The sequence below is a fragment of the Odocoileus virginianus genome, chromosome 11 (assembly GCF_023699985.2).
Source record: "Odocoileus virginianus isolate 20LAN1187 ecotype Illinois chromosome 11, Ovbor_1.2, whole genome shotgun sequence".
Lineage (NCBI taxonomy): Eukaryota > Metazoa > Chordata > Mammalia > Artiodactyla > Cervidae > Odocoileus > Odocoileus virginianus.
In genome coordinates this window covers 58,910,157-58,928,980 of record NC_069684.1, presented here as the reverse complement: position 1 = coordinate 58,928,980, position 18,824 = coordinate 58,910,157, and the positions used below count along the sequence as shown (strand labels likewise).

Genomic DNA, 18,824 nt, shown 5'->3' with positions numbered 1-18,824 from the left:
TGGAAAGCAGCTGAAGAATTTTAAAGAGAGGAGCATGATGTCTGGTCGCTTGGTGGGATGGAATCATGGCGGTGTGGGGTGGAAGTGTCATGAGAAAGGAGAGTACTGTAGTTGTCCAGGTAAGATATTGGAATGGTTTGTCTTGGACAGTAGATAAGGGGAGACATAGATGAGTTTAACACCTAGTTTAAAAAATGAAATCAATAAACACGGATATATGATGTATGAACAGGATATAAACATCTCAAAACTTCTCAAGCTCAATTAACTGGGGGGCTGGAGATATCATTTATTGATATTGAGAATGCATGAGGAACAGAAATTCAGTTTTGGAGATGGTAACTTTAGAAATAATGAGACATCTACTGGAAATGTCAATTTTTTCTTCAAATGCCTGCTGGATACACACATTTGGAAGTCTGGGTAGGATGTGCATTTAGGAGTCAATAGTGTCTGTAGGGTATTGGATGCTTTGTGAGTCTATGAGTTTCCTGGAGCAAGACTGTAGAAAAAAATTTTAAAAGAGAGAGAAAAGGTCCCAGGTCTAAACCCTGAGGTCTTTCAAAAAGCAGAGTTGAGCTTCTGAGGGAGTGGGCAAAGACCCTGAGAAAAGGGGACCCAAAGCAGAACAATCAGAAAAGTGATGAAACATTTCAAGAGATGGTAAGAAATCCACAGTGCAGAATGCCATCAAGCAGAGGAGACCAGGATTGTAGTGTTCTGTGGATATTTAAAATGGAAGTTTTTGGAGTCCTCAACAAGGCAAGTAAGCAGAAGCCAGATCTGATGAAGAAATGGGGACAACACCATAGATGCCTTAGGAAGAGGAGAGAGACAGCAATAGCTGGAAGGGACTTTAGATAAAAGGAGGATTTTTATCATTGGTTTGGGTTTGTTTGTGTTTAGCAATGGGTACTGATAGATATGTCTGAATGATCCTGGGCAGAACCCAAATGGGCAGTGGCTCTGACTTCGGCAGCATCAGCATCACTAGAGGAGGGCTTGGTAAAATGGGACTGCTAAGCCCTGCTTCAGAGCTTCTGCTTCAGCACGTGGGTGTGGGCCAGAGAATGTGCATGAATAAGAAGGTCTCAGGGGAGGCTGTTGATCCAAGTCCTAGCACCACACTTGGGAAAAGACTGCAGGAGACAGACGCTAAAATATAAGAGGAAGACAGCACCAGTAATAGCTCTGAAAAAGCAGGGAAAGTTGGGGTCCATAGGACTTTTGAAGATTTTATTTTTAATAGCATAAGGGAAGCTCTATAAAAACAGGAAGGGAATTGGAGAGAAATGTGAAAAAAATGAAAATAATATTAACAGTGTTATTGGTCAGAAAAATGCAATTAATGTATATATTTCATAGGAAGAGAGTGACAGAAATTTTTTATGATAGATTTTGGTTTTTTTTTTTGGTGTCTAAGAAAATCTCATATATAAGGCTATCAGCTGAGTGGGATAAAGAAGGCAGGTTAACATCTAGATAGTTTGGGAAAATATAAAATATTTAACGAGGAGAATGGGAGAAGGAGCTTATTATAGAAACACAGTAGGATTGGTGTCATTACTGAGTGTCCAACAGAAAATGGGAACTGAGACTTTTTCCAACCCACTTAGCTGCAATGTGCAGCGTGGGCAAAGGCCTAATCAGACTGGGTTTTTATCAGATGGGTAAAATAGAGGACAAAGGAAATGAAAGATAAACAAATTTTTTTTAATTGGTGTATATTTGGGCTGTAGATTCTGAGGAATCTAAAACAAGGAAGTAAAGATTGATAGAGTTGACTGACGTGTTAGAAAAACAATTCAGGCCACTTTGAAAATCCATCTAATTTGTCAAGTTCTGAAAGTATCTCTGACAGAGGAAAATTATTTTTTCTATTAAATTTCTTTGATGCATTTTATTTTATTTTATTTTATTTTTTTTTTGGTCAAAGGCTTAAATCTGGCTTTCCATTTAAATGGGCCTTAACATTTCATGAGTCTGAAAACTGCTATTTTATGACACAAGCAGAAATTTGAGCATGGGACCTTGTGTGATGCTCGTGAGTGTATTTCACTCCCGCCGGTCTGCACACTATCCATGCTGCACCGTGAGAAATTGATTCACTGATTTGCCAGTCAAACTGCTGGTGCTCTAATCTCCTCTACCTTGACATAATTAGGTTTAATAAACAATTTTACAATAAATAACAGTCCTGTGAACTTGGGCTAGTCCCAACGAGTAAACTTTTGCATGGTAAAATAGGTCACTGGCACCCTATCTATACATAAGATCTTGAAAAGTTTCACATTTGAAGGGTATATAAGCACCCTAGGTATAAGAACCTCATTAAGGTGAGAGCCGCTTGTGACCTAACCTTTGGGGGATGGAGACAGTACCAGCCTCATAATGAAACTATCCATGAAAGCCCATAAACATTTATAGAATTATTTTTCATCCTTCATGGATAGAGGTGTCTGTATAATTAGATGATTCTTGCTGTTTGTGACCAGGCAAAAATCCGAGACTTTTTCATATACTAGGGGAAAAGGCTTGAAGGATGTTTGTATTCAAAGTCAAAACAAAAAGAAAATTAATAAGATCTACTCCCTCGAGGAACCCACTTTACCTGTGAAGGTGTTGGTATCGACAAGCTCAGCGCTGGCAGAGGGAATGCGGGGTGGATCAGGGGCGTCCTCACTGTAGGCTCTCAGGATATACTTCTCAATTACACCTCTAGCCACAACAGGTTCATCCCAGGTCACCTCGATGCTATAGCCATTTATGCTGTGGACTCCTGAGGGAGTTGGTACACTTTGTGGAGCTGTGAAAGGATAAAAGAGAAAATAGGCAGAATGGCAGTTCTGAGAAGACTATTGCTCCTATTCTTCACTTTTAATGGCTGCAGTAAATCAGACTCAACCATTAGCATAAATACAATTTATTAGAGTTGTAACTTTTCAGCATTGATTTAATATGACTGCACATCTTGAGCCATTCAGTTTAAGCGATATTTCAAAACCATCAAAACTCCATCGACATCACGTTCTTTCAAGCCTAGACCAGGTTTTCCAAAAACATTTAATGTATCCAACATGTTTTAAACATCACTCATAAAGAAGGAGGTGGATGGTAGGCCGATAGCAAGTTCAAACAATATAATGATGTACCCCTTTGAAGCAAGATAATTAGACTGTTATTATACATAGTGGTTTGACACTTTTATATCGTCAATGTATTAGCCAAAAAATATCACAAATGTGATCATATTGTACTTGAAGGTTTGATCCCATTTGCCAAATTCAGTTGTTTTTCCAATTAATTTTTAAAGAAGCAAAGTTCTACCAGGTGGGATATACAGGGTACTGTATACTGTATACTGTTAGGATACTTTCCTAACTGCACTTAGGGGAAGGGGCAAGTAGAGAAGTCAGAGCCCTTGAGATTCTACAAAACCATATTCAGAGCCATTTCCTTCGGAGTATCACAAAGTAACACAAAATGACAAGTTTAAAGAAGCTACAAAACCTCACCTATAAGCTGAATCCCCTAGTTAAAAATCCATAATCTTTAACTATTTATTAGGTATTTCTATGGTTCTGATCAGTAACAACTTTATCACAGCTGACTGCATGGAGGATAGCGAGAAAAAGCCCGAGGAACTCCATGGCAGGATGATGGATGACAGAGGGGCTCGGACTGCTGCTGGACTCCTGAGCGCTCTCGACGGAGGAGCACCCTGGTGTCTCCCCATCAAATAGCCTCCTCCTCTGACGTTACTCTTCAGGCCAATAAAACAGGACTGCCGCAAGGGAAGCATCATGAACATAAGGAATGAGAGGAAGCACAGAGGTGGAGAACCACTGTCTGTGCAGGTGAAACATTACAAGCAACTTTAGAAAATGCACAGGCCATGCAGTCACGTTCCAAGTGATGGGACAATGGGAGTGATGCTGATTTTATTCGTTCTGAAATGTGGTACAGGGCAAAGTACAGTCCTGTCTAACAGATGGTGTTCTCATAAGGGACAGAGCAAAACTGACTCAAAAATAATTAAATAGCGCAATTATTCTCCAACCCTTGGGAGCATGTAGCTGCTCGGTGCTGTGGTCAGATTGTAAATATGAATTTATGGCATAAGACTTTGTGGTCAGATCACTGCTATAAATTCAGAGCTCTATTTGCATACTTTCTTGGTGGTACTCAAAATGGGGGTTATTAAGCTATGTAAGGCATGCACTTTCTGGACACCTATTTAGGTTGCTGAATTAGACTGAAAGCAGGCTTTATATTTATTAATAAAGTAGAGAAATGTGAAACAGGGGCAGAGAACATGCCAGTCACAAATGAACATTTTACATTAGAGCTTTTTCTAAGATCTAAAATTGAAAAGGATTTAAGGGATCATTCAGTTCATTGTCTTGCCTATAAATAGATGATGATTTAACTCATCCTGGAAAAGCATCAAGTTGTCCTCTTCTGAAAACTCTATAGGCAGCAAACTTCGAAAATTCTTATTAGTATCCCATCTCAGTATTTAATTATCTTTTAGATTAAAAAGATTCCTCAAAGGACGTCTGCACTAGTAACCTGTTATTGATAATAAATCTGAGCGGGTACTTGGTAAGACAAACAAACACGTCTTTAGACAAATCATGACTTGCTAACGACAACTCTTCAAGAGTATCAATCATACGGAAATGTATTTATCTTTCTGACAAATATTTCCTCTAAAATGGTAGAAGGCTGCTGACTCACAAAACTTCTCATAATGAATGCCTCTTTGTGATGGCATTATGTGAAAAGATGCTGCAGTCACTGTCAGAAGTACAAAGTACTAATAAATCAGTTATCTGAGATTAGATCTAGTAGTCTGTTTCCTAGTTGCTTCTCCAATCAACTCAAAGAAATTAGACCACTCAGTCATTTCTATCCTGGGAGAGGCATTCTGAGACCCTAACAGTAAGCACCATGGCAAACATCTGCCATTATGTGATAAAAGACACATGCGTGCAAGTTTAGTCATATCCAACTGTTTTGGAGACCCCATGGACTGTAGCCCACCAGGCCCCTCCACCCATGGAATTTTCCAGGCAAGAATACTGAAATGAGCTGCCATTTTCCTCCTCCAGTGGATCTTCCTGATACAGGGATCGAACCTGCACCTCCTGTGTCTCCTGTATCGCAGGAAGATTCTTTTCCGACTGAGCCATTGTGGAAGCCCAATAAAGGACACATTTGCTTCCAACCACAGTGTGGGTTTCAAACAAGCTCTCCACCAAAGAGGCCAGAAGCTGCCTACCCTCACCTAAAGGTAACCCTGGCTTTAGCTTCTCGGGGACTAAGCAACTTGTAAAGATTTCCAGTTCTTTGATAATTACAGTCGATATGGGCCTTTATCAAGACAACTTGAACTTACTTTCTTCTGCATCTGAAGAGGAAAGATTCAGCCTGAACAAATCTTTATGAACTATTTGAAGAATCAAAAGTCCTGGTCCACTAAGCATTTTCACCAACAACAGATGACTCTGCAAACCAAGGTGTGCTCTGTCACAAGATTACAAACATGCTACTTGCTGCACGGGTGAGAGGTTTTGTTTTTCTTTACATGCACACATGTGTGCATTTGTGTGCGATACACATCTTAAGATAAACACTCTTTACCTGCTCCTGTTGTGCGTCCCCGGCTCCAGTCGCTATGTACTGAACCTCCTTCATGTGAGGCTGTTACTCGATACAGGTATTCTTTAATGGAAATGAGAAGGAGGAAAGTTAACACAGGACTCATGGAGACTAGTGGTGGGCTGGCAGGGAGGGAAGAGGCGATGAGGAAGAGCTGTGGAACACTGAATTTAGAGCATCTCCGAGTTACCTGTGAACGGCTGGAGACGGCTCTCATAAGCAGTCCGCTCTTCTCCCCGGTATACCAGGATGGAGTCATTTCCCCTGCACTTAGCAGCACTGTCAGTTGACAAGCATCCATCCAGATTGACTCTGACAGCACCACTGGACACGGATGCCAAGTTAATGACGGCACCCCGTGCAAACTTCACATCCTTCATGCAACCACCGAAACCTAGCAAACAGTAAGGGATAAGGATCACACGAAGGGCTTGAGTCCTCAATTAGCCATCATTTTTCTCCCCTGTAGTACTGCATTTTGATGATGTTGGGGAGGTGGTTTAGACACAATTTGCAAACTTTCAAGTCTTCTTTGGAGGTCCTGCATGCTCCCCCTGCCTGCTTTTTACCAGGCTAAGCTTTTGCCGGAAGTATTTATATTTACGTTATTTTGAAATATATATACAAGCTGATCATTGTAATTCAACTGAATTAGATTCAACTGAAAAGTATGTATTATATCTTTTTAAGAGTAGTTTTTTTGCATGCTGTTTATTCTTATGAAATAATATGTAGTCCAGTGGTGCTACATAATATATAGGCAATTACACATTATGGTGAGAGCATTTTCACATGTTTCTCAATCCTGGAAAATGAAGAGACATGTATGTATAAGTTCATGTCTAAGTGCCAGAAACTAATATGTGAATGAGCATGATTATTCAAGAAGCTCACTGAGGAAAAAAATACACTCTCAGGTCCTCAGTGGCTCAGTGGTAAAGAATCTGCCTGCAATGCAGGAAACATGGGTAGATGTAGGTTTGGTCCCAGGGTTGGAATGATCCCCTGGAGGAGAAAATGGCAACCCACTCCAGAACTGTTGCCTGGGAAATCACATGGACAGAGGAGCCTGATGGGCTACAGTCCATAGCCTCACAAAGAGTTGGACATGACAGCATGCAAGCACGAGGTTCTAACGCAGAACAGTAGGAGATGGTTGGATAAGATCACCAACTCAATGGACATGAGTCTGAGCCAACTCCTGAAGATAGTGAAGGACAAGGAAGCCTGATGATCTGCAGCCCATGGGGTTGCAAAGGTTAGACATGACTTACCAACTGAACAACAACAAGGAGAAAGAATATAGTTTCAAAATACACTAAAATCATGAGTTATTGCAATGAATTCCATACCAACCATTGCATAGTCATAGAACGAAGCCCCAGTTAAATCAGGACACTTGGGAGCTGTCACTGTGCTCCACCAATTTCACTGAGTTCCATAATATCAACTGTGCAAAATGATTACCAGTTTCAGGTTCATGGTCTCAGGACAGGAAGCAAATTCAACTTTGGCAATAGCAACACAAGAAGCATCCTGCAAAGTGTACTCTACTCAACTGACTTTAGAATAGCCACACTGCACTCAGTTCTGGGAGGTTTAATAGAGAAGGTGGAGGAGATGGGTTTGAAGTGTGCGCTGACTGCCCTTTTCTTACAGAACCATGGGGCATCATGTCACCCGGGGAGCAGCAGGAGCTTTGAATGACTCGCTATTTTGTATAAACAGAGATCAATTCTGTGAGGTTTGACAGCACTCTGCTCACAAAACTGCACACAATTGTCAAAGAAGGGACAAACAGACTGAGTCTGAGATTGCTGGAAAACATAGTCTCTTTCGTGAACAAAATACTGCCAAGTCTGAACGGCCCCAAACAGATAATTAGTTCTTTTCAGGATTAAAGCCCACCAGCAAGAAATGGAAATAAAACACAATGCAATGCTGGACAGCAAAGTAAGTTAATTCTAACAATGACCATATTGTTCTCTTCAGCATTTATATGGTGTGTTATTCTGTCTTCTAACACATTAAGTTGCAGCCTATTTCCTTTTAAATGCCTTTGCTATTATTCACATTCCTTTAGGCCTGAATGATCAATACTGCTAGTCTATCTTCAACTCACAGTAGATACTCAGTAAGTTGGGTAAATTGAGTTGAAAGTAATGAAGCTCAATATAAAAGCATCTCCTTGAAAATTCAGAAGCTAAGAATTCTAATTTCTTTACAAGTAGTAATTTTCTGATGGCACAGAGCTGGGTCACCTAACTTCTCTGGTCCTGCAGTTTCCCTGCCAATAAAAGGATGAACAATTCAAAAACAGCTTCAGCAAACATTAATGCACCCTTATAAGGAATGCCCCTTTATTGTTCAAGGGGTACAGAATTTCAGTTTCACAGAATGAAAAGACTGCTAGAGATAGATGGTGTTGATGGTTGCTCAAAAACATGAATGTACTAAATGCCTGAACTGGACACTTAAAAGTGATTACAATGGTAAATGGTATGTTAGGTGTTACTGTTGTTCAGTTGCTAAGTCATGTCCGATTCTCTATGACCCCATGGACTGTAGCCCACTAGGCTCCTCTGCTCATGGAATTTTCCAGGGAAGAATACTGGGTTGTCATTTCCTTCTGCAGAAGATCTTCCCGACCCAGGGATCAAACCCACATCTCCTATATTAGTAGGTAGATTCTTTGAGTCACCTGGCAAACCCCAACTGTATGTTAGGTATCTGCTTTTGCTCAGTCGTTCAGTTGTGTCCAACTCTTTGCGACCCCATGGACTGCAGCATGCCAGGCTTCCCTGTCCATCACCATCCCCTGGAGTTCACTCAAACTCATGTCCATTGAGTTGGTGATGCCATCCAACCATCTCATCCTCTGTCGTCCCCTTCTCCTCCTGCCTTCAATCTTTCCCAGCATCAGGGTCTTCTCTAATGAGTCAGTTCTTCATATCACATGGCCAAAGTATTGGAATTTCAGCTTTAGCATCAGTCCCTTCAATAATATTCAGGATTGATTTCCTTTAGGATTGACTGGTTTGATCTCCTTGCAGTCCAAGGGACTCTCAAGAGTCTTCTCCAACACCACAGTTCAAAAGCATCAATTTTTCAGTGCTCAGCTTTCTTTATAGTCCAACTCTCACATCCATACATGACTACTGGAAAACCCAAAGCTTTAACTATACAGACCTTTGTCAGCAAAGTAATGTTAGGTATATTTAACTACATTAAGAAGGTTAAAAAAATTTAAAGAAGTATCTTAAACATTAATACACAGGACACAATTTTAAATTTTGAAAAGGCCACAGTCATAGGCTTACTTCACTCTGGAGATAAAAAGGTGCAGAGTTACAGAACGATGCTTCTATGCAGTAATTCTGCTTAGGAAGTGGGACTCTGCCCTCAGGCCTTGGGGGTACAGCTACCTAGGCTATAGTGCAGGGTCCTTGCTGTGCTATCCTCAGGGTAGCAGACGGTTTTGTCAAAGTTTTGTCAAGGTTGTACCATTCTTCCAACTCTGCACCATCAGAAACCCTCCACTGGAAATGCTCCCTAGTGATCTCTGAAATATGACTGCAATGCGAGGGTAAAAAGAGAGGAGAGGGGCTGTCTGTGGGAAGACTAGTGATGCCTCCTCATCTTTTTTTCCCTACCTTTGTGAAAACTGGAAGCGACTCCCCACACCTATCCTCCTCCCAGGTCTCTGAATAACAGGAAGGTGGTCTAGAACCCTGGGTTGACAAATCTGAGAGACACAGTAGCCCCCTGGGGGAGGAGTCCAACCCTAGGGCGCTTGGACCTGCAGGATGGTGGGCTGTCAACCCCACTCTTAACCTCTCTGCTCAGAGCTATGGACAGACCATAACCTGGGAGACCACATGTCATGGCCCGCTCAATCCCAACCCAAGCACCCATGGTCTAAGGTGGAACATCTTCAGCACATTATGTTGCCCAGTGTCTCCAGAACACAGAGGAAAATTAATCTGCCTTTGATTTAAAGGAAGATTGTGACAATAATGGATATTAAAGAAAATAGCTCTAGTAGGACCACAAAAATAGAGCCTGTGGAAAAGGTGGTAATGAAGAAGCACGTCACTGTTGTTGTTTAGTCACTAAGTCGTGCCTGACTCTTTGCGCCCCCATGGACTGTAGCCCACCAGGCTCTTCTGTCCATGGCATTTACCAGGCAGTAATATTGGAGTGGGTTGCCATTCCTTTCTCCAGGGGATCTTCCCGATCCAGGGATCAAACTTGGGTCTCCTACATTGCAGGTGGATTCTTTACCACCGAACCAATACAGTAAGTGAACATGATTAGTTTTAGTTGCAATTTACTACCTGCATGCAGCACCTTTATATTGTGAATGTTCTCCTGATCACTGTGTAAAACATGCTGCTACTTATATAAATCAGTACTATTCAAAACATCTGAGTCAGGATCTTAAGAGACAAAGCCATTTAAATACCATTTAAAACCTGCATTTTAAAAAACCTTTTCTGGGCAATTCCAGTGGATCTTGAATAATAATAATAGCTAATTTTATTGAGTTCTTACAAAGTTTTAGCTACTATACTTCAACATTTTATCAGTGGTTTGAGAACCACTGATATGGATGATACTGCAATGATAAAAATTAAGTATTATCCATAAATAAAATATCTTCCAGTATCACAGTCTTAGGCATAGAGTTAGTCCCCTTGGGTCTATGTTGATGCTTTAAAGTTTCATCATTATCATCTTATAATTCCAATTTTAGCCAGCTTTCTAGGACATTCATAATAATGGGTTTTGGTGTACTTTGACAGTAAAATGCTCAGCATACACAGGATTTTTCCTAGATGTAAATAGAATCAAGTAATTTTGTTCTTATAAAGAGTTTCCAAGCTCTTTCTAACCTCAGAAACCTGAAAACCCAAAGAAGCCCTTATATGAATGTAATATTTTTAGCTGCTGTTACATCTTAAGTGCCTTGAAAATGTCATTACTGTCTTACACCCCAGATATTCATTAACTCCCTACTAGTACCCTTCTAAAAGTCTCCTTAGAGCTTGTCATATATTTTCTATTCAGAGACATTTAAATCTTTATGTACTTACCAAATAGGCAAAGACTGCTTCATGGAAATTTTAACCATTCAGGGTGCACAGGTTTTGAAATATGTTGAGAACATTTTCTACACAGAAGCATACAAGCTGAAAGTTCTGTGCTTTTCCCACTTCATAGAGAAAGGAACATTGACTAGTGCCCATGAAAGAGAACATTTGACTATAATAAGGAAAGTGGGCTTTAATAAGAGGCAGCCCAAGATGGGTCGGCTTGCCATCTGCTTAGTGGCCACTGACCTTGAGCAAATTACTTTCCTCCCTGCTCTCAAGTTTCTCAACCTTTAAAATGGGGATACAAGTAATAATGCCTGTCTCATGGGCTTGCTCTGAAGACTGACTCAACTATTCTCACACGAGACTCTCAGAACCACACCTGTCACACAATATGAACTCACATATAATTAGTCTTTTATAATCAATAATTTTCCCAATTATGTTCAAACTCCTTATAGGAGTTAAAGGTTTCCTTTAGCTATATGTCATATACTTGTACTTTTTTCTTTCATTGATGGTTATGAATATTAAATGACATACATATTTTTCACAAGTATGTCACAAATTAAAGCAATCTCACATTTTCATGTGCTTTGCTACATGAGAGCTCCATGGAAATGCATGGAAACAAACAGCATTGATGTCAGAAAAAAAACCCAGGGTATTTAAGGCCATTTTTCCTGGCTGTGCACACTAACCTAATCTGTAAATAAAGATAATGGTCAGCATTTAGAAGAACCAGAACCACATGCGTATCCCAGAAAAACATACAAGGAAACATACTATATTCATGTGTGTGTATACATACATACACATATACATGTGCACACAAATATACATGTCTATAAATTACATCTGATAAAGATGGTTGACTAAATATACTGATTTATTATTTACTGTATAAATAGGTATGATTTAACGTGTAAATAGATATAACAACATACTCTTAAGGGCAACATACAAAACTATTTGAAGAAGTATTTTGTGACTTTTTTTTTAGAACCTGTAATTCTTCCAGAAAATAGATGAATAGGTGTTGCTTTCAGGTCAGTTCTACTGCTCTGTCTTGAAACACAGAACCACCAAGACCTGGGAGCACTAGGGCTACACTTCCCGATGCAGTTTACCTTGTTCCAGCTTCAGGTGTTTATAAGAGTCATGCAGCTCCCGTGGGATTCCTCCCACATAGACGGGGGAATTCACCACCAGTGCCTGGGCTCTGGACTCTGACACGTGCTCCATCAGTTCATTCATGCTTGCTGATATGACGGAATCATTTTTTTTGATGATCACTTTATTCCACTTTCCATCACAGTAGGACAGCCCCGGCCAAAGATCCACTTGTGTAAAAGTAAGACTAGTATTTAACCGGAAGCTCAATATTCCACTCTTCAGTTCCATCTGTATTTCATATTAAAAAGAAAATAGGTATATAAAAAGACTGCAGAATAGCAGTTTGGGAGAGAACAGAAGGTCAACTTCTTGAAGAAAAGCAAGAAATTTCCCTGAAAGTACTCTATAAAAATGTCCCACTTTATTCTAAGCAGAACTGGAGTAACATATAATGAAGCACTTTGCAAGCTTATAATTGACATGAAGGATGTTGTAATGAGTCAGACACATTTATACCCAGTAATGATGATATGATGTAATGCAATATTATATAGGCAAAACCTTTTTTTCTTTTTGAGGCAACATAGGTAAAAGATTAAACCCTAGCATAAGTGACTGAATGACTGAAGTGAACAGAACGGTTTAAACTCTGACTCTATTTTTATTTGAATCTTTAGAAAATGAGAAAATACTACTTCATATATCAATTTAATTTAGGGGGAAAATATGACAAGACAATAAGAAAATGAAATGTCAAGCCTGATTAAGCTTATTTTAACTGGTTAGTGAACTCAATTTCAAATTTGTAAGATGTATTTTGATTTGATGTTTCAGTGTTTCTATTCCAAATCTCTGACTAACATAATTGCTTCTATGTCTGTACCTTTAGATTAAGATTCCATTTTCTAATATGAACATATTTCACCCACATTTCATGGTAAAGGAAATGCCTCCGTATGTTTTTCTTCAAAATGTTACTCGATAATTATCTTACCTACTATGTTCTTATTTTGTTAGAAGTCAAACTGGTGGCCAGAGGATACTTGAACATTTGAGAACATGATAATGAAACAAATTAATGTGAAATCTGTTAGTTGCTCAGTCACGTCTGACTCTTTGAGATCCCATGGACTGTAGCCCACCAGGCTGCTCTATCCATGGAATCTTCCAGGAAAGAATACTGGAGCAGGTTGCCATTTCCTACTCCAGAGGATATTCTCAACCAGGGATTGAACCCACATCTCCTGCACTGTAGGCAGATTCTTTACCATCTGAGCCACCAGGAATGTCCATTAAGTAACGCATTTTAAAAAAAATATTTCTTTCCTATGTAAAAATCATCTTTATGAAGTACATCAGGTAGTCATTCTTTTTTTTTATCCCACCATTCAATAAATATTGACTTTCCCTATTGTGTTCTGTGATTATACGAGGTAATATGTTCTGCTATTATATGAGAAAGTGTTCCCAAGAATTACACTGTCTTAATAGCAGAGGCAAACATGCTGTGCGTGTACTCAGTCATTCAGTTGTGTCCAACTCTTTGTGACTCTATAAACTGTAGCCTGCCACGATCCTCTGTTCATGGACTCTTCCAGGCAAGAATACTGGAGCAGGTTACCATTTCCTACTCCAGAAGATATTCCCAACCAGAGATCGAACCTGCATCTCTTTTGTCTCCTGCGTTGGCAGGCAGACTCTTTATCACTATGCCACCTGGGAAGCCCTTAGGCAAACATGTGGTAATGTTATAAATAAGATTAGAATGGGGTTCAATGACATCAGAGACAGGATATATCTTTTGTTCCCTAAGAACTAGGAAAAGTGTGAAGTAAGGTTTTTGGAAGTAAGAGTCATGGAGAATCTTCAGCAGGAAAATTAACACATTCAATGGCACAGGAACAAGTATGAGCAGATTAGACTTAGAAAAAGGTATTAAATGGGGTAAAATAATTCATATGGGGAAAAGAGAAAGTTTTAGTTCTGCCAGGTATGTAGAAGCAAAATTTTGGAGGATCTTGTGTAATAGAGAAAAATAACTATCTTTCTCTCGCTTGTCTGACACCAAAAGCCCATATTCTTTCTACTAATATCTTCAACTAAAAGTTCACCCTTCTGGTGTATGAAGTGCATCCTATAAAAATGTTCATAGTAGCCTAATTCATGATAGAAAAAACATGGAATAACCACTACCTCACTGAAAGAGATATATTACTCAGCCATGAAAAATGAATAGCTTGAATAACTCAGAAACAAAGTCAAGGGCTAAAACAATTGCCTAAGTATATAAGTATACTTAGAGTATACTACCGCTTTTACAAAATTTCAAAAACAAGGATTTTTATGGATTCACTCACAGTGTCCAAACTATACAAATGCAAAGAGATAACAAACACAAAATTACGATTACATATTACCTCTAGAGGGAGCGAGGGAAATGGGCCAGGAGAAACCCTAGAGATGGGTGCAAAAATTTGATAATATTTTAGTTCTTTGGTGGTAAGTTCATGAGTGCTACTCATACTATTGTATTTTATTTTATGTATATGTGTGCACAATACTAAACAAATATACATATATTTAACGTTATAAAAAGGTAATAAAGAAACATTTTTCATATATAAGGGAACTAAATTAGATTTTCTTAATTCCTTATATTTAGGATGCTTTGTTAAAATTATAATTTTAAAAATATAAAATCATTTAAAAAATCATCATGACCTTAAAATACAAATGTTTCATAGGACTTAAAAAGTGAAAATGATGCGGGGAAAAAAAATAAAAACAAAAATGAATTTGAAAAGAAATTGAAATCACATATAATGTTAATACACGGTTTGTTGATTTTAAAACTGGATCTAACATTTTAAAATAAATTTAAATAAATCAATTAACATACAGCAAGAAAATCAGGTCCATCTTTGTTGTAAATGAAAAGCAGCAATCCATTCAGTTGGTCAGTTCTGAACTTAAAAGAAATTTCAAAGTCCATTCCACCATGAAACAAGTATGGATAAAGCTCCAGGAACCCTTTAGAGAAAACAACATGTACAAATTAGCATGTGCAGAGCAATACTGTTAACTTCTTTACGATGTCGTAAGACAACCTCAGGTCATATTCTGTCAGTGAATAAATTTCTCACAAAAGAAGATGCAGATCAATGTCAAGAAAATCACCTTGTAACTGCAAAGAAGTGGAAGAATGAACTTCACATATCTTTTAAGAGGAAGCAATTTACTAATTGATGGACAGTTAAGACTATTTTGCTGTTGTTGTTCAGTCGCTAAGTCATGTCCAACTCTCCGTGACCCTGTGGACTACAGCAAGCCAGGCTTCCCTGTCCCTCACCATCTCCCGGAGTTTGCCCAAGTTTATGTCCATTGAACTGGCAATGCCATCCAACCATCTCATCCTCTGTTACTCTCTTCTCCTTCTGCCTTCAATCTTTTCCAGCATCAGGGTCTCTTCCCATGAGTTGGCTCTGCACATGAGGTCGCCAAAGTACTGGAGCTTCAGCACCAGCATCAATCCTTCCAAAGAGTATTTAGGTTTGATTTCCTTTAAGATTGATTTATTTGATCTTGCTGTCCAAGGGACTCTCAAGACTCTTCTCCAACACCATAGTTTGAAGGCATCAATTCTTCTTTATGATTCAACTCTCAGATCCATACATGACTACTGGAAAGACCATAGCCCTGACTATATGGACCTTTGTTGGCAAACTGATATCTTTAACTTTTTTTAACACACCATCTAGGTTTGTCACAGCTTTTGGGCCAAGAAGCAATCATTTTCTAATTTCATGGTTGCAGTCACCATCTGCAGTGATTTTAGAGCCCAAGAAGAAGAAATCTGTCACTGCTTTCACCTTTTCTCCATCTATTTGCCATGAAGTGATGGGACCATATGCCATGATCTCAGTTTTTTTAATATTGAATTTTAAGCCTGCTTTTTCACTCTCCTCCTTCACCATTATCAAGAGGCTCTTTAGTTCCTCTTTGCTGCTGCCATTAAAGTGGTATCATCTACATATCTGAAGTTGTTGATATTTTTCCCAGCAATCTTGTTTCCAGCTTGTAACTCATCTAGCCCGGCATTTCACATGACATGCTCTGTGTATAAGTTATATAAACAGGGAGAAAATAAACAGCCTTGAGTATTCCTTTCTCAATCCTGAACCAGTTAGTTGTTTCATACAAGGTTCTAACTGTTGCTTCTTGACCCGCATACAAGTTTCTTGGGAGACAGATAAGATGGTCTAGTATTCCCATCTTTTTAAGAGTTTTCCAGTTTGTTATGATCCACACAGTCAAAGGCTTTAGCATAGTAAATGAAACTGAGGTAGATGTTTTTCTGGAATTCTCTTGCTTTCTCTATGATCCAGTGAATGTTGGCAATTTGATCTCTGGTTCCTCTGCCTTTTCTAAACCCAGCTTGAACATCTGGAAGTTCTTGGTTCATTTAATGCAGAAGCCTAGCTTGAAGGATTTTGAGCATAATCTTACTAGTATGAGGACATGAGTGCAATTGTCCAGTGGTTTGAACATTCTTTAGTACTGCCCTACTTGGGAACTGGGAAGAGGATTGACCTTTTCCAGTCCTGTGGCCAGTGTGGGATTTTCCAAATTTGCTGACATACTGAGTGCAACACTTTAATAGCATCATCTTTTAGGATTTTAATTAGCTCTTCTGGAATCCCATCACCCCCACTAGCTTTATTGGCAGCAGTGCTTCCTAAGGCCTGCTTGACTTCACACTCCAGAATGTTGGGCTCTGGGTGAGTAACCACACCACTGAGGTTATCTGGGTCATTAAGATCTTTTTTGTGCAGTTCTTCTGTTTATTCTTGCCATCTCTTCTTGATTTCTTCTGCTTCTATTAGGTCTTTACCATGTCTGTCCTTTATTGTGCCCATCTTTGGATGAAATGTTCCTTTGATAATTCCAATTTTCTTGGAGAGTTCTCCAGTCTTTCTTTTCTGCTGTTTTTCTCTATTTCTTTGAATTTTTCACTGAAGAAGGCCTTCATGTCTCTCCTTGCTGTTCTCTGGAACTCTGCATTTAGTTGGGTGTACCTTTCCCTTTCTCCCTTGCTTACTTCTCTTCTTTCCTCGGCTATTTGTAAAGCCCCCTTAGACAACCACTTTTCCTTCCTGCATTTCTTTTTCTTTGGGATGGTTTGTGTGCTGCCTTCTATACAATATTACGAACCTCTGTTCGAGTCCTTCAGGCACTGTCTACTAGATCTAATCCCTTGAATCTGTTTGTCACCTCCACTGTATTCTTAGGGGATTTAAGTCTTACCCAACTGGCCTAGTCATTTCCCCCACTTTCTTTATTTTAAGCCTGAATTTTGCTATGAGAAGCTGATGGTGTGAGCCACAGTCAGCTCCAGGTCTTGTTTCTGTTGACTGTATACAGCTTCTCCATCTTTGGCTACAAAGAATGTAATCAATCTGGTTTCAGTGTTGACTATTTGGTGATGTCCATGGGTAAACCTGTCTCTTGTTTTGTTGAAAAAAAAAAGTGTTTGCTATAATCAGCGCATTATTTTGGCAGATTTATGTTAGCCTTTACCCTGCTTCATTTTGTATTCCAAGGCCAAACCTGCCTGTTACTCCAAGCATCTAACTTCCTACTTTTGCATTCCAATCCCTTATGATGAATAGGACATCTTTTTTTGGTGTTAGTTCTAGGAGGTCTTTTAGGTCTTCATAGAACTGATCAACCTCAGCTTCTTCGGCATTGGTGGTTGAGGCATAGACTTGGATTACTGTGATGCTGAATGGCTTGCCTTGGAAACGAACTGAGATCATTCTGTCTTTTCTGAGGTTGCACCCAAGTACTGCATTTCAGACTCTTTTGTTGATTATGAGGGCTACTCCATCTCCTCTATGTATTCTTGCCTACAATAGAAGATATAATGGCCATCTGAATTAAATTCACCCATTCGCATCCATTTTAGTTCACTGATTCCTAAGATGCTAATGTTTATTCTTGCCATCTCCTGCGTGAAGTGAAGTGAAGTGAGAGTTGCTCAGTCGTGTCTGACTCTTTGTGACCCCATAGACTATACTGTCCATGGAATTCTCCAGGCCAGAATACTGGAGTGGGTAGCCATTCTCCAGGGGATCTTCTCCAGGGGATCTTCTGAACCCATTGCAGGTGGATTCTTTACCCGCTGAGCCACCAGGGAAGCCCATTTTCTGCTTGACCACATCCAATTTACCTTGATTCATGGTCCTAACATTCCAGGTTCCTATGCAGCACTGTTCTTTACAGCATTGAATTTTACTTTCATCACAGACATATCCACAAGTGAGCATCATTTCTGTTTCAGCCCAGTTGCTGAATTCTTTCTGAAGCTATTAGTAATTGTCCTCTGCTCTTCCCAAATAGCATATTGGACAACTTCCAACCTGGGAGGTTCATCTTTGGGTGTCATTTTTTTTTTGTCTTTTTATACAGTTCATGGGGTTCTCATGGCAAATATACTGGAGCGGTTTGCCATTCCCTCCTCTAGTGGACCACATTTTGTCAGAACTCTTCACTCTTACCCATCCTTCTTGGGTGATCCTATAGGGCATGACTTAGAGCTTCATTGAGTTATACAAGCCCTTTTGCCATGAAAAGGCAGTGATCCATATACAATTAAGACTATTACTATTTTACTAATATGTAACTATTAACAATAAGTTGTATTGACATAAGAGAAAATCTGACAAATGACAGTGATGAGAAAAAATAATGAAAAAGTATGCAAAGTATGATATTATTTAACTTTCTGTTCTGAAGGTAGTTTAACAAACTTAATATCTAACTAACTTAGCCATAAATGCAGCAGGCAATAGTGGGCTGTAATTGAAAAATAAGCATGTTTAGTCAAGCCACCACAGTCCCTTCCAGTCCTTACCCTGAGAGGCCGCTAGACAAAGACTGTAGGCTGGG

General features: G+C 39.3%; 1 protein-coding gene across 2 annotated transcripts in view; it reads right to left on the bottom strand.

The window, feature by feature from the left end:
• USH2A (usherin) overlaps positions 1-18,824 on the bottom strand; it is a 903,825-nt gene that overhangs the window by 513,528 nt on the left and 371,473 nt on the right. For both annotated transcript variants that reach the window (XM_070474523.1, XM_070474522.1), the window contains exons 25-29: positions 14,776-14,906; positions 11,891-12,164; positions 5,855-6,058; positions 5,647-5,727; positions 2,612-2,806 (exon numbers count right to left, since the gene is read on the bottom strand). In XM_070474523.1, coding sequence (XP_070330624.1) covers positions 2,612-2,806; positions 5,647-5,727; positions 5,855-6,058; positions 11,891-12,164; positions 14,776-14,906 — 885 coding nt within the window. The remainder of the gene's footprint in view (positions 1-2,611; positions 2,807-5,646; positions 5,728-5,854; positions 6,059-11,890; positions 12,165-14,775; positions 14,907-18,824) is intronic.